This window comes from Capricornis sumatraensis, chromosome 12, assembly GCF_032405125.1.
Source record: "Capricornis sumatraensis isolate serow.1 chromosome 12, serow.2, whole genome shotgun sequence".
In the NCBI taxonomy this organism is placed as follows: Eukaryota; Metazoa; Chordata; class Mammalia; order Artiodactyla; family Bovidae; genus Capricornis; species Capricornis sumatraensis.
In genome coordinates this window covers 35,931,395-35,944,906 of record NC_091080.1, presented here as the reverse complement: position 1 = coordinate 35,944,906, position 13,512 = coordinate 35,931,395, and the positions used below count along the sequence as shown (strand labels likewise).

General features: G+C 33.4%; 1 protein-coding gene across 4 annotated transcripts in view; it reads left to right on the top strand.

Annotated features, from left to right (window-relative positions):
- The window catches only part of NBEA (neurobeachin), a 664,301-nt gene that overhangs the window by 291,932 nt on the left and 358,857 nt on the right, over positions 1 to 13,512 (top strand). For all 4 annotated transcript variants that reach the window (XM_068984682.1, XM_068984685.1, XM_068984684.1 and 1 more), the window contains one exon: positions 5,922 to 5,983. In XM_068984682.1, coding sequence (XP_068840783.1) covers positions 5,922 to 5,983 — 62 coding nt within the window. The remainder of the gene's footprint in view (positions 1 to 5,921; positions 5,984 to 13,512) is intronic.

The window sequence follows — 13,512 nt, the reverse complement described above, 5'->3', positions numbered from 1 at the left end:
TACAGTTCAGTTCAGTTCAGTCACTCAGTCGTGTCTGAGCCTTTGTGACCTCATGAATCACAGCACGCCAGGCCTCCCTATCCATCACCAACTCCCAGAGTTCACCCAAACTCATGTCCATCGATTCGGTGATGCCATCCAGCTATCTCATCCTCGGTCATTCCCTTCTCCTCCTGTCCCCAATCCCTCCCAGAGTCTTTTCCAATGAGTCAACTCTTCGCATGAGGTGGCCAGAGTATTGGAATTTCAGCTTTAGCATCAGTCCTTCCAAAGAACACCTGGGACTGATTTCCTTTAAAATGGACTAGTTGGAACTCCTTGCAGTCCAAGGGACTCTCAAGAGTCTTCTCCAACAACACAGTTCAAAACCGTCACTTCTTTGGCGCTCAGCTTTCTTCATAGTCCAACTCTCAAATCCATACATGACCACTGGAAAAACCATAGCCTTGACTAGATGGACCTTTGTGGGCAAAGTAACGTCTGCTTTTCAATATGCTATCTATGTTGGTCGTAACTTTCCTTCCAAGGAGTAAGCATCTTCTAATTTCACAGCTGCAATCACCATCTGCAGTGATTTTGGAGCCCAAAAAAATGAAGTCTGACACCATTTCCACTGTTTCCCCATCCATTTCCCATGAAGTATTGGACCAGATGCCATGATCTTCGTTTTCTGAATGTTGAGCTTTAAGCCAACTTTTTCATTCTCCTCTTTCATGTTCATCAAGAGGCTTTTTAGTTCCTCTTCACTTTCTGCCATAAAGGTGGTGTCGTCTGCATATCTGAGGTTATTGATATTTCTCCCGGCAATCTTGATTTCTGCTTGTGCTTCATCCAGCCCAGCTTTTCTCATGATGTACTGTGCATATAAGTTAAATAAGCAGGGTGATAATATACAGCCTTGACATACTCCTTTTCCTATTTGGAACCAGTCTGTTGTTCCATATCCAGTTCTAACTGTTGCTTCCTGACCTGCATACAGGTTTCTCAAGAGGGAGGTCAGGTGGTCTGGTATTCCCATCTCTTTCAGAATTTTCCACAGTGTATTGTGATCCACACAGTCAAAGGCTTTGGCATGGTCAATAAAACAAAAGTAGATGTTTTTCTGGAACTCTGTTACTTTTTCCATGATCCAGCAGATGTTGGCAATTTGATCTCTGGTTCCTCTGCCTTTTCTAAAACTAGCTTCAACATCTGAAAGTTCACGGTTCACGTATTGCTGAAGCCTGGCTTGGAGAATTCTGAGCATTACTTTACTAGTACGTGCTGCTGCTAAGTCGCTTCAGTCATTTCCGACTCTGTGCGACCCCATAGACAGCAGCCCACTAGGCTCCCCCATCCCTGGGATTCTCCAGACAAGAATACTGGAGTGGGTTGCCATGGTGCAATTGTGCAGTAGTTTGAGCATTCTTTGGCATTGCCTTTCTTTGGGATTGGAATGAAAACTGACCTTTTCCAGTCCTGTGGCCACTGCTGAGTTTTCCAAATTTGCTGGCATATTGAGTGCAACACTTTCACAGCATCATCTTTCAGGATTTGAAATAGCTCAACTGGAATTCCAATACCTCCACTAGCTTTGTTCACAGTGATGCTTTCTATGGCCCACTTGACTTCACATTCTAGGACGTCTGGCTCTAGGTGAGTGATCACACCATCGTGATTATCTTGGTCATGAAGATCTTTTTTGTATAATTCTTCTGTGTATTCTTACCACCTCTTAATATCTTCTGCCTCTGTTAGTTCCATACCATTTCTGTCCTTTATCAAGCCCATCTTTGCATGAAATGTTCCCTTGGTATCTCTAATTTTCTTGAAGAGATCTCTAGTCTTTCCCATTCTGTTGTTTTCCTTTATTTCTTTGCATTGATTGCTGAGGCTTTCTTATCTCTCCTTGCTATTCTTTGGAATTCTGCATTCAGATGCTTATATATTTCCTTTTCTCCTTTGCTTTTCTCTTCTCTTCTTTTCACAGCTATTTGTAAGGGCTCCCCAGACGGCCATTTTGCTGTTTTGAATTTCTTTTCCATGATGATGGTCTTGATCCCTGTCTCCTGTACAAAGTCACAAACCTCTATCCATAGTTCATATACAGTATTCCATCATTATTTCTAGTCAGAATATTTATTTTGGTGAGCATATATCTTTGGGTAAAGGTGGCTTTTTGTTGTATTTGTTCGAGGAGCACATATGTTTAACTCTCTTGGGGCCTACTTCTTAATTGACAAGGTGAGAAAAGTCATCATGGAATAGGAATAACTGATCCTAAGTATCATTTCCCATTGTATCCCATTCTCTATATTCTTCTTAACTTTCAAAAACGTGTTATTTTATTTCTTTCAGTTGGAGATAGATAATCTTTGAATTTTATCTTAACCCTCCAGTCCCACTTTCTCACACTGCCTATATTTTGATCAGCCAGTCGCCCAAGCTACTGTATAGGTCTTCTCAGGATTTATTGGTCCTCTGCCCCCTTTGTACTTTTTGTTAAGCTTTTTGATCCCACATCTGACCAACATATATGTTATCTTCTCCAAGAAAACTGTCAAAATCACCCAAGATGGAATTAACCATTATGATCTTTCTCATTGTCACATGTTATCATCTTGTTAGTGTCAAATTGTTTAAGCAGCTCTGCAGCAGATGAGAAATGGGCTTTTGAGTTAGATGACTTGAATTCAGGTCCCAGTGCCACCACTTACTGAATAAAACACCTTGGGCTAGTCACTGAATCCCTTCATTTTTTAACCTATCACATGAGATAATAATAACTAGTTCAAATAGTTGTTAAGAGAATCCAATAAAACAGCATGTATAAATTCAACCTGTAAATGATAAAGTTCTTTGTAAGTGTTAGATAATCTTAAGATTTGAATTGAAAGATGGAGCCCTTAGGAAGATGTAGATACTGTCTTATTACTTATACTCCTGAGTGCTAACACTGTCCTTTACTCATACCAGGAGTTTTCAAAAGAGTTGATTTGATTATTAATTTCTTGCCAGATACGAAAAGGAAAAAAAAATCACATCTCATTTGAGACATATGCTTGTAAAATACTTCCTTTATGCATATATAGCCTGAGTTATTTGTAGCATTGCTAGATAAATTTGGCTTTCTTAAGCTTATGGCTTAAGTTGTACAAAATCACATTTATTGCTTTCACCTTAAAATTTCAAAAATAAGTGCTTTTTTATTTAGAGAATGTGCAAGGATAATGTCGTCAGACAGTGTTTGTATTTTCAGTAGCTCTATTAAGTGTCTCAATATCTCTAGATATCTTCAGTGTGTATCTCTAATAAAAAATCCATTTGTCTTAGTAATACTTTTGTTGACACTTAGAAATAGTGCCAACCAAAATGATTATAAAGTTTTTGAAAGGCGATAAGTCTTCCAAAATTGTCTGCTTGTGTTCTCATGGCAAAATTAGGTTTTAGTTTTTGTTTCTTCTTTTTTTTTTTTTTTATTTGAGGAGGGTCCATTATCATTCTGTTCATTCTAATTACATCTCATTAGTAAAGGTGCAAAGATATAGTGACCTGAAATCACAATGGCCATTTTCAAAGTTCCCAGAATACTTTTTTTTTCAAATTGCAGTTTCACTATCCTGTCATTTTGTTATCACTTTCTTGAACAAAAGCATTGATGGAGCATTTGTCTCTATTTTTCTTATTTTCTTATGATAGTATATACTTGGGAAAAAATATGAATCTTCTTGTTACGTGCAGTTCTTTAGAAGTTCATTTAAAATTAGTCTGTGAGAAATGAATATAATTGCATATTTTTTTCTGATTTGTAAAAACTGTATGTATTTCAAAACTCTAGTACACAGAATATATGGTGAATAATTCTTTGTATAATCAATCATTATATAGCCTTATAATCTAATACTTCATTATATAGCCTTACAATCTAAAATCTAATGATATGGAGTACAAATTTTAATTTTGATTTTTCTACTATGCATAGCTCTTTGGCCTTCTACTTATTTTGTCTGAATTTCGAATAGTTGAGTAGCCAACAGGTGATAAACGTCCCATTAATCTTTCTGACTCTAGCTCCTGAGTATTAGAATCGCTGATCAATTACAACAATTGTCTCTTAAATGAGCTTTTCACATCTGCCTCTTATTTCATTAGTTAGCTGTCTGCCCAAAGATCTGATAAAATGGAATACTAGTGCCTTTTTACAACTTGTTCTGTAGGTCTGCACATTAAGGGTAGAGTTGTTAGCAGAATGGGCACAAAAGGGTATTTATCCACTCCCTACAATAAATATACATGCTAGTGTCTGGAAGACATTTGAGACTCTTTACTGAAATCACCTTAAGAAGAAAAAAATAACTGGTCCACTTTAGCTAGCTATTTAGCAACAGCTAATGTAAGATTGGGCTGCCCTGGTAGCATGTCATTTCTTATTATGCAGTGCTTTTACTGATTATATTTGTCTTCATATAAAAAGAAAAATGAGTCTATTAATTTAGTTAATTTTAGAAATTTTAGCAATTTAGTTTTTAGTTAAAAACTCTAAAAAATATATTTGAAATTAGCAAACATCATGATTAACATACTCTCCTCCAGAGATTGTTATTAATCCTTGGTTACTTTTTTCTCTATATGTTAAAAATACTACCCAATCATGACCTGCCTTCTCTTCTTATACAGCAGTCATCCTTTTAATGGAAAAAAAGTCAATGAATAATATATATAATCAACATTTAGACTTTTTAAGAAGAGTATTTTCTTACCTGTAGAATGGTAATAATAATAGTATGTCTTAAACTGGAGCCTATTATACAGAGTGAAGTAAGTCAGAAAGAAAAACACCAATACAGTATAATAACGCATATATATGGAATTTAGAAAGATGGTAACGATAACCCTGTATGTGAGACAGCAAAAGAGACACAAATGTATAGAACAGTCTTTTGGACTCTGTGGGAGAGGGAGGGAGTGGGATGATTTGGGAGAATGGCATTGAAACATGTATAATATCATATATGAAATGAATCTCCAGTCCAGGTTCGATGCATGATACTGGATGCTTGGGGCTGGTGCACTGGGACGACCCAGAGGGATGGTACGGGGAGGGAAGAGGGAGGGGGGTTCAGGATGGGGAACACGTGTATATCCCCAGGAAACAGGTGTGGCGGATTCATGTTGATGTATGGCAAAACCAATACAATATTGTAAAGTAATTAACCTCCAATTAAAATAAATAAATTCATATATATATATATAAAATAATAGTATGTCATAAAATATAATGAGAACTAAATGAGTTATTTGTACATAAGGCACTTAACACAGTACCCAGCACATAGCATGTGATCAATGAGTAGTAGCCATTATTACATTGAATTCTTTTTACTTCAGACTTCTATTCAGAGACTTTGGAAGCAGAACATGGAATATTTTATTTTATAAGTATTGTGTAATGTGGTAATTGTACGAGAAATTCATTTTATAATATTTTAAAATTCATTTAACCATTGACAACCTATGGGTAGTTACCTATAACAAAGTAAAAATTATCTTATTGTCTTTTGGAAGAAAATTTAGATAGATCTTCAGTGATCATTGTTCTGTGTTTCTGGAGACAATCACATTGTAAATGTCATTGTAATAAAAGGAGCTCTAACTGGCTTAGCAGTTTTGAAAGCTACCCATGCCTTGTTTAAATAGAAGAAATGCCTTGACCAAATAAATAACTCAAATCTGAGGTCAATTTTTATGTATTTTTCATATCTTCTTGAAATATCTGTATATTTTGAAATTAATGCTATAAGAATCTGTTACTATCTCTATTTTATTTTAGGAATTCTATTTTCTAATAATGTTTTATAAGTTAAAACTACATAATGAATTAACTTAGAATGATGATTTCTACCACTGTTATTTCATCTTATTTTAACCTTTCTTTTTTGTAGGCCTCGTTTGTATGAAGTCCAGCACATCTGTAGTTGAGCTTGTTATGCTGCTTTGTTCTCAGGTATGAAATCTTAATCACATGATTACATTAAACTACATGAGGATTGCTTTATGTCATTAAACAGGAGAATGGATGTAAATATATATGTATATGTTTATGTATTTTAAAATATTTATTATCTCATAGATGAAGAAAATAGAGATACGTATTTATGTAAATGATCTTACCATGCAAATATTGATTGAATCTCCCTCCTTCTCCCATCCTTTTAGCTATCTTATTATTTTCCATCTTACCTAGCCTTCTATTGTTCCTTATTTTTTATTTTCTGCAAATATATATATATAATTTGTTATAGCTATTTTGATACCCTTCTTTACATCCATCTTTTTTAAATGATAGAGTAGTATTTATAATTTTAATGTTCATTGTTAATTGTATGGTTTCTTTTTCACTATTAGAGATAATGCAAACTGCAGGTTGTTTTTTTAATGCAGTAGCCAGAGTATAAAACACTGCTGATCAGCGAGGGGTTTTTGATATGATACATTGCTGCTTTCCCTTTTTTAATGTAATTTATATATTTCAGTATAAAATCTAAAAATCTACTTATACTATTTATCTTTAATAATCAGAATTAAAAATAGAATTATAATTTCTGGCTATTGTTTTAAGCAATTAGAAGAAAATAGTATGTAACATTTTTCTGATAACCAAAATAGGGACCTAATGGTCTTTCTTCTCGCCAGCTCTGCCAAGTCTCCTGGTGGTCCTGATTTTCACACAAGTATTAAATATTTTGTAATATGAGAATGAAAAAAGAACTTAAGTATGTTTGTAATAAGTAGTTTTTACATCCTAATTTCCACAGTAGAAAGGAAAATTTATATATACTGTTTCTAGTTACTGACCTGAGGTCTGACTAAAACCACAACTAACTTCCAAATAAACAGCAATAGGGCTTCAACCAATCCTTTAAAACATCAACAAAAGTAAAACAACCAAAACTTACCTATTTTTCAGTCTTCAGGTTTACTTTCTTCAAGAATATATTCATAGGGAAATCATTAGATCCATTTTCTACTTTTCATCCAGATATGTAATTAAGGAACATGTTAAAGGAAACAGCATCCCTGGCAGGAGTTCATCTGCAGGACATTTGAGAATTGTTACCCAAAGCCAGAGTCCTGAGTTCGAGAGACATTCTGTGAAATCTGTCTGGACCTCATAGGTTCTTGATGATGCCCAGTTGAAAGAAATGGTTTCATGGGGGAAAATAATGTAAAATTCCTTCTTCCTTAGCTCCTGGTTTCACTGCAGTTCAGAGAAATGAAGAATGTAGCGTTAGGGTCTAGTGTCTTTGATGGCCTCATCATCTAATCATAGGTTTAACATTACTCATTTGCTGGCTCCAGGAATTCCTGCCATTAAGGGCCCTAGAGATGAAACTTTGCCTCAGTTATTGATTGAAAGGAAGAGTGAGAAATTTAAGCTCTCTATGCAGTGCATTTTCTTTCAGTGTTTCAGCAAAGCTGTATTATAAACATGTCTCTCAACTTGATCTTTAGGTTGAACGTCTAAAATAATTCAGTGCATTTTAAATATTTAAGTGGTTAATTGATTTAAAATACCATGTTTAAATGGTTTAAAAATGTCTTTATTTTTTTAAAAAAACAAGCTGCAGTTGTTTCATTTTCTATTACACTGAAAAGCTTTACTTTCCACAAAATATTTTTAAAGAAATAACTGATAAACAAATCAGTAATCTTCCTTTGATGCAATTCAGGTGGGGAAGAATTCACTGTTCTACTTTAAAATTAGCTTATAAAAACATCTTTTGCAGATCATTCATTGTTGGACAGATATATAAAACCTTGGCTTTGAGGATACAAAAAATGGACATTTCAGAATTTCTTAAAATAATCTGCCATTTTCTCCACTACTCAAATTCATAATGATTTATATCCCGTTTTCATCCATTAGCCAGACAACATAGCAGTAGCAGACTTCTGATAAAGAAAGATAAATATAGTTGCGGGTACTGTGGAGATTGCTTAGCAAGCAGCTCTCTCCAATGCTGAGTTCTCTCCTTCAGACCTTAATGCATTTCTTTGACAATGGAGCTGATCCCTATAGAATTAGCATGGTTCTGTAGGTTTTTTGTTTTTTTTTTTTTTGGTGCCAAGGCAGAGGCAATCCTGAGGAATCATTAAAACAGCAGAGTTTTGAGTTGTTTTTCTTCTGTTTTACAGTTAGCCCTTTGCAAATGTTGATATAACTCCATGTTATTATGATCAGCAGTTATTAGTACTAATAAAATAGCTGGAAATCTGAATGAGTAACTATCTTGATAGACTGGATGAATAAGTTTTTCCCACAATGGGAAACACAACAAAGATATTATCCACACTGTGGTTTAATTATTGGCTAAAATAAGTTTTCAATGCAAAAGGAATTTTCTGGTTTATTTATTTGTTTAGAATGTGTTTTCTTTCTCTCAATTTGGATAAAACATGGAAAGATAACATTTTGTTTGGAGAAAACAGGTAGTGAAGAATGGAAAAAGGAAAGGAAAAAGCAGCATTTCTCACAGCATTTGTTTTTCTTTCATTAGATGCCTTTATTTTGATGCTTTTGATTTCGGAAATTTCATGTTAACTACCACATATTATTAAGTCTATCAGCTTTTCTTTCCTTTTTATCTTGAGCTCTTGAATAAACTTACTATTGCCAGTGGTTTGTGTGCAAAATATGGTCTAAATTTACATGCGATCATATTACAAGTGTCTGAAGGTACTTGTCAAGGATAATTCAGTTCATATGGACAGTCTTTTAAACTCTAAGGGACATACATGCCAGTGGAATTTTAGGTCTCTTGAAAAACATATTTTAAGTTCTAAGATGCTATTAGCATTATCATTATATTGCATTAGTTGTTCCACAGATACTCAAAAACATTTTTTTTACTGTATATGGAGTTTTCTTCTTCCTATAAATCTCATGACATAAAACTAAATTTCAAGATTTACCTATTCTTTTCTTTCTATTTGTTTTTAAAATGTACTTAGCAGTATCTTTTCAAAAAATTAAGAGTAAAATGAACTGGAGTAAAATAAAACAAAGTATCTTGAAAAGTCAGTGCTTAATAATGAATATAGTGTTTCCTCCAGAGTTCTTCAGTATCTCACAGGTCTACTATTGTCCTCTGTCAACTTATTTAAGTTTCACAATCAGATGTGGTTGAGATGCTTTTCATTATTCTGTATATGTACCTTATTTTTCCATTACATTATTCTGAATGTATTATGTTCTTTGATGAAGAGCAGATTTAGTTTTCAAGTAAACTTTTTAAGGTACTATAATAGTTTCTAATTATTTCCAGATTTTTTTTTAGGAAGTCTCCATCAGAGGTACTCCAGGAAAAATTGAGTGATGTTATCCCATAGGATTTCTTTAAGTTTTCATAAGTAAAGCTTAGCAGATGTCACTTGCATTTTTCTGTGCCTTATCTGTCAATAAAAAATGTTTTATAAATTGAGAGACTTTTATGTAAAAAAAAATGTCTCTCGGTATTTAAGTACTTTCTGACTAGAAACACTGATTAAGCAAATGTATGCTTAATAAATCATTTTTATTCTCATTAGAAACCCCAAAATATATAAGTAACATAAAGTAGAAGTCAGCCTTGCAAGTCTCTTTAAGATCTGTGTATGAAGTTACTAACATGAAATATTTTGTGGTCTTGTTTGCCTTTATTCTTTTTTAAATACATCATATACTTAAAGAAAAAAGAATTCTAGTGACTTCACTGATGTGATCAAGGCCATAACCCAGGACTTCTAAACATAGCACTTACAAAAGGAACCACAACTAAAGAACTATCTTCCTGTTTTTAAATGATTTAGCCTTTGAACTTTTAGTTTTTTTTTATTTTTTCTCCAATTTGATACAGTTTAATCAGATGGTACAGAGGAAAAGACATACTTTCCTTCTTCTAAGTATAATAAACCTAAGACTGAGGTGCAGAGACATAGATAAGATGAATATAGAGGCCTACAAAAGAATATTTCTTCATAAGTACTCAATATTTAAAGATTTTTTGGTGTTTAAAATAAGATGATAAATTTAAGAAAAATATACATGAATTACATTTTTTCAAGCATCTTTGAAAATATGAAATCTTACTAATTATCATGGTGAAATTATGTCACATTGAATTGTTTAGTTACAACTTTTTCTATTTTAGCTTTGTAATCTTTATTAAACATCTGTTGATATATTTTTCTATTTCTTAAAATCTAGTGTTCTCCATGAACCTTGCCTGTTAGTCTAGCTGAATTTGAAATGAAGGAAGAATAAAATGTAATGGCTTGATATTTTAAATTGAATATCATCAAGTGATAACTATATCACTGGTACAGAAAATTGATCCTGTGAACTATAAAAATAAGATTTTCATGAATGACTTTTAATAAGATGGACTAAAGATGCACCTCTTGAAGTTAATAGACTTTCTACACAACCTAAGCAGGCAAGGAGATTCAGTCTAAAAAAAGGTCTGGAGAGAAATGAAATGAACCTGTATGTGCTCAGACCAGTGACTAGCCTCATTTTGGAGTCTATCAGAAATTAAGTAGGAGACATGTGATTATTTGGATTTATTTGTAATACAGGTAGTTACCCATTTCCATGTAGTACATCTCAAAAGAGTAGTTTCTCATATAAAAGATTATAGTATGTTAATAGCCTAGAGTTGAGATTGACAAGAAACATCTCACTTGTAAATAGTTTCAGTAGTCCATGTTGTTTCCTGTTACCATTTCTGCCTGTGTTTTTTAAAGGAATAAAGCCACTGTTTTATTGCTGAATATCTAAGAAATCCCTACCTTTTTCTCTGGACCATGCCTAACCTAACCCCAGCTTTTATCTGTGGTATAATGTCATCTCATAGTTAAAGGAGCAAATCAGGCATTTAAAGATTTTTGGAATTAATATGGTTGTATCATCTTTATTGCCAGAAACTTTTAATATACCCTAAGTATAAATAAAAGTTAAGCAGGAAATTGAAAATGTAACATATATAGAGCATTCTCAATATGGGTCATAATAATCACTTTCAGTTATTAGAAAATAGAAAATGGCAGCCCACTCTAGTGTTCTTGCCTGGAGAATCCCAGGGACGGGGGAGCCTCGTGGGCTGCCGTCTATGGGGTCGCACAGAGTCAGACACGACTGAAGTGATTTAGCAGCAGCAGCAGCAGCAGCAGGGAGAAAATTACACAATGAAATGTATACATTCTAAAGAAAAAAGCTTTTAGTAAGTATTACTACTAAAGTATTACTAAGTATTTGTAATCAGAAAATGTGTTTTTAATGTGTCTTGGGGAGAATGCTACTGAAAAATCACAGCAATAATTGTCTTACCCAATTATTTACACCATTTTCTATGAAAATTTAATCAAAGATTTAAAGAGCATGGAATTCAAATTACTTTTGATCACTTCCATGAGGTCTTAATGGACATGATTTTGAGCAAACTCCAGCAGATAGTTAAGGACAGGGAAGCCTGGTGTGCTGCAGTCCATGGGGTCACAAAGAATCAGGCAGGATTTAGGGACTGAACCGCAACAGCAGTAGCGTGGGGTCTTTTATTGTTGATTTCTTTTATTTCAACTCTAGAGAAATTGGCAGGTGTATTTTGAATTGATCACTTTTCTGTTATAAAGTATTTTTAAGCTACCTTAATAGTGTATGATACTTGTACATGATACAGCACTTCAATCCTTGATAATGATTAGTTCATATCCAACCTGAATTATAAACACAGAAGGAAAATGATGGCTAAACTTCAGTGCTGGGCTCATCTGTGTGAAAATGGTACTAATATAAGAGAAACAACAGTTATTTTCTTACGTATGAATTCTCATCAATTTTTGCCAAAATTGGGACAAAAAGAAATTGGTAAGCCTTGGCCTCCTGCAGAATAGTCTTTTAAGAGTGCTACAGTGTCTGTGACACAGGAGAAGGAATGTAGTATATTCTGAGGTACACAGATTTCCCTGGATACTGATAGACAACTTCCCTGAACTAAAACTCCTTTCCACACTTGGCTATAGTGTCCACCCCTTTCCTGTCTTACCTGTTGGGTTTGTTTGTTTTCTTCTAATTTTTATTTTTCTAGATTTACATTATATAAATTCTTCAGGGGCATTACAACAATTTGAAAAATAGTGAAAACAGCGGTATATATTTCATTGTCCTTCCATTTTGTATATTCTCTTGCTCTTTGGTGGATTTTTTCCGTTCAATCCTCTGTACTTCAACATACTTTATTTTATAATAAGTTATATAAAATACTTTATAGTAGTTAATTTTATTTGTCCTCTTTTTCTTCGCTTGTACATTTCTTCATGATCATTTTTTTCTGTGGTTTTGTTGTGTTGTTTAAATAATTATAGACTCATAGGAAGTTGCAAAAATAGTACACAGAATCCAGTGTACCCTTTCCCCAGCCTTCTCCAATAGCACCATCTTATATAAATATAATACAGTGTCAATAGAAGGAAATCAATATTGGTATAATACTTTTAACTAGATTACAGACATTTTTCAGCTTTCACTATCCTTTCCATGCATTCATTTGTGTGTGTGCTATTTCATTCCTATCAGTGCTATTTTATTCCTTATATTGATGTAACCACTACCACTATCAAAATATAAAATTCAGAATTATTGCTATTACTTCATATCTTCCCAGCTGTTTCAAACTCTTTTCTTTCATGAAACTTTTCAGGTTTATTGTTATATGATTTTAATCAATCCATCCTTCCCTTTTACATTTGAAATACATATATCTAGACAGGAAATATAGGTCCCTGTTTACATGTTTTAATTAGATGTTCTTATAGGTGAAAAAGGCATGATATTCTTTATCTATTACATTGGAGTTTCCTTTAGAGTAAGCATCATGCCAACCATTCTTCATTACTGAAAGCATTTCATTCAGCCAATGGAGAAAATAAGTTTTGTATAGTTTCATCAGTATATTTATTTCACATTAATTGAGATCTCTTTGAATTGTAGAATTTTTTAGACTATGCAAAAAGAAAGGCTAAACTTAAGGATGACAAACCCTTAGAGTCTTTCAAGGTTGCATTATGAATGTTATTAATTTTAATTATGCTATACATTTACACCATAAAAAAAGCATTTTATTTTTATGTTGCCAGTGATGTTTTTTGTTTCGCTCCTCACCATGCCATCCACACCTTGCAGTGTCCAGCACTTAGTATAGATATTTATTAATTACTTACAGAGTTTATTCTTTGAATATTGTGAATAGTGCTGCTATTAACATAGACCTACAAGTTATCTGAGTCTCTGTTGTCACTTCTTTTAGGCTTATACCTTTAGGTATCAGATGTATAATTGAGTAGAATTGTTGAGTCATTTGGTAATTCTGGGTTTAGTTTTTTGAGGAACTGCAAGTTTTCCACAAAGTCTGTATCATTTTATATTTCTATGAGGAATAAACCAGGGTTCCAATTTTCTCCATGTCCTCTCCAACACTTATTATTTTCTCTCTCTCT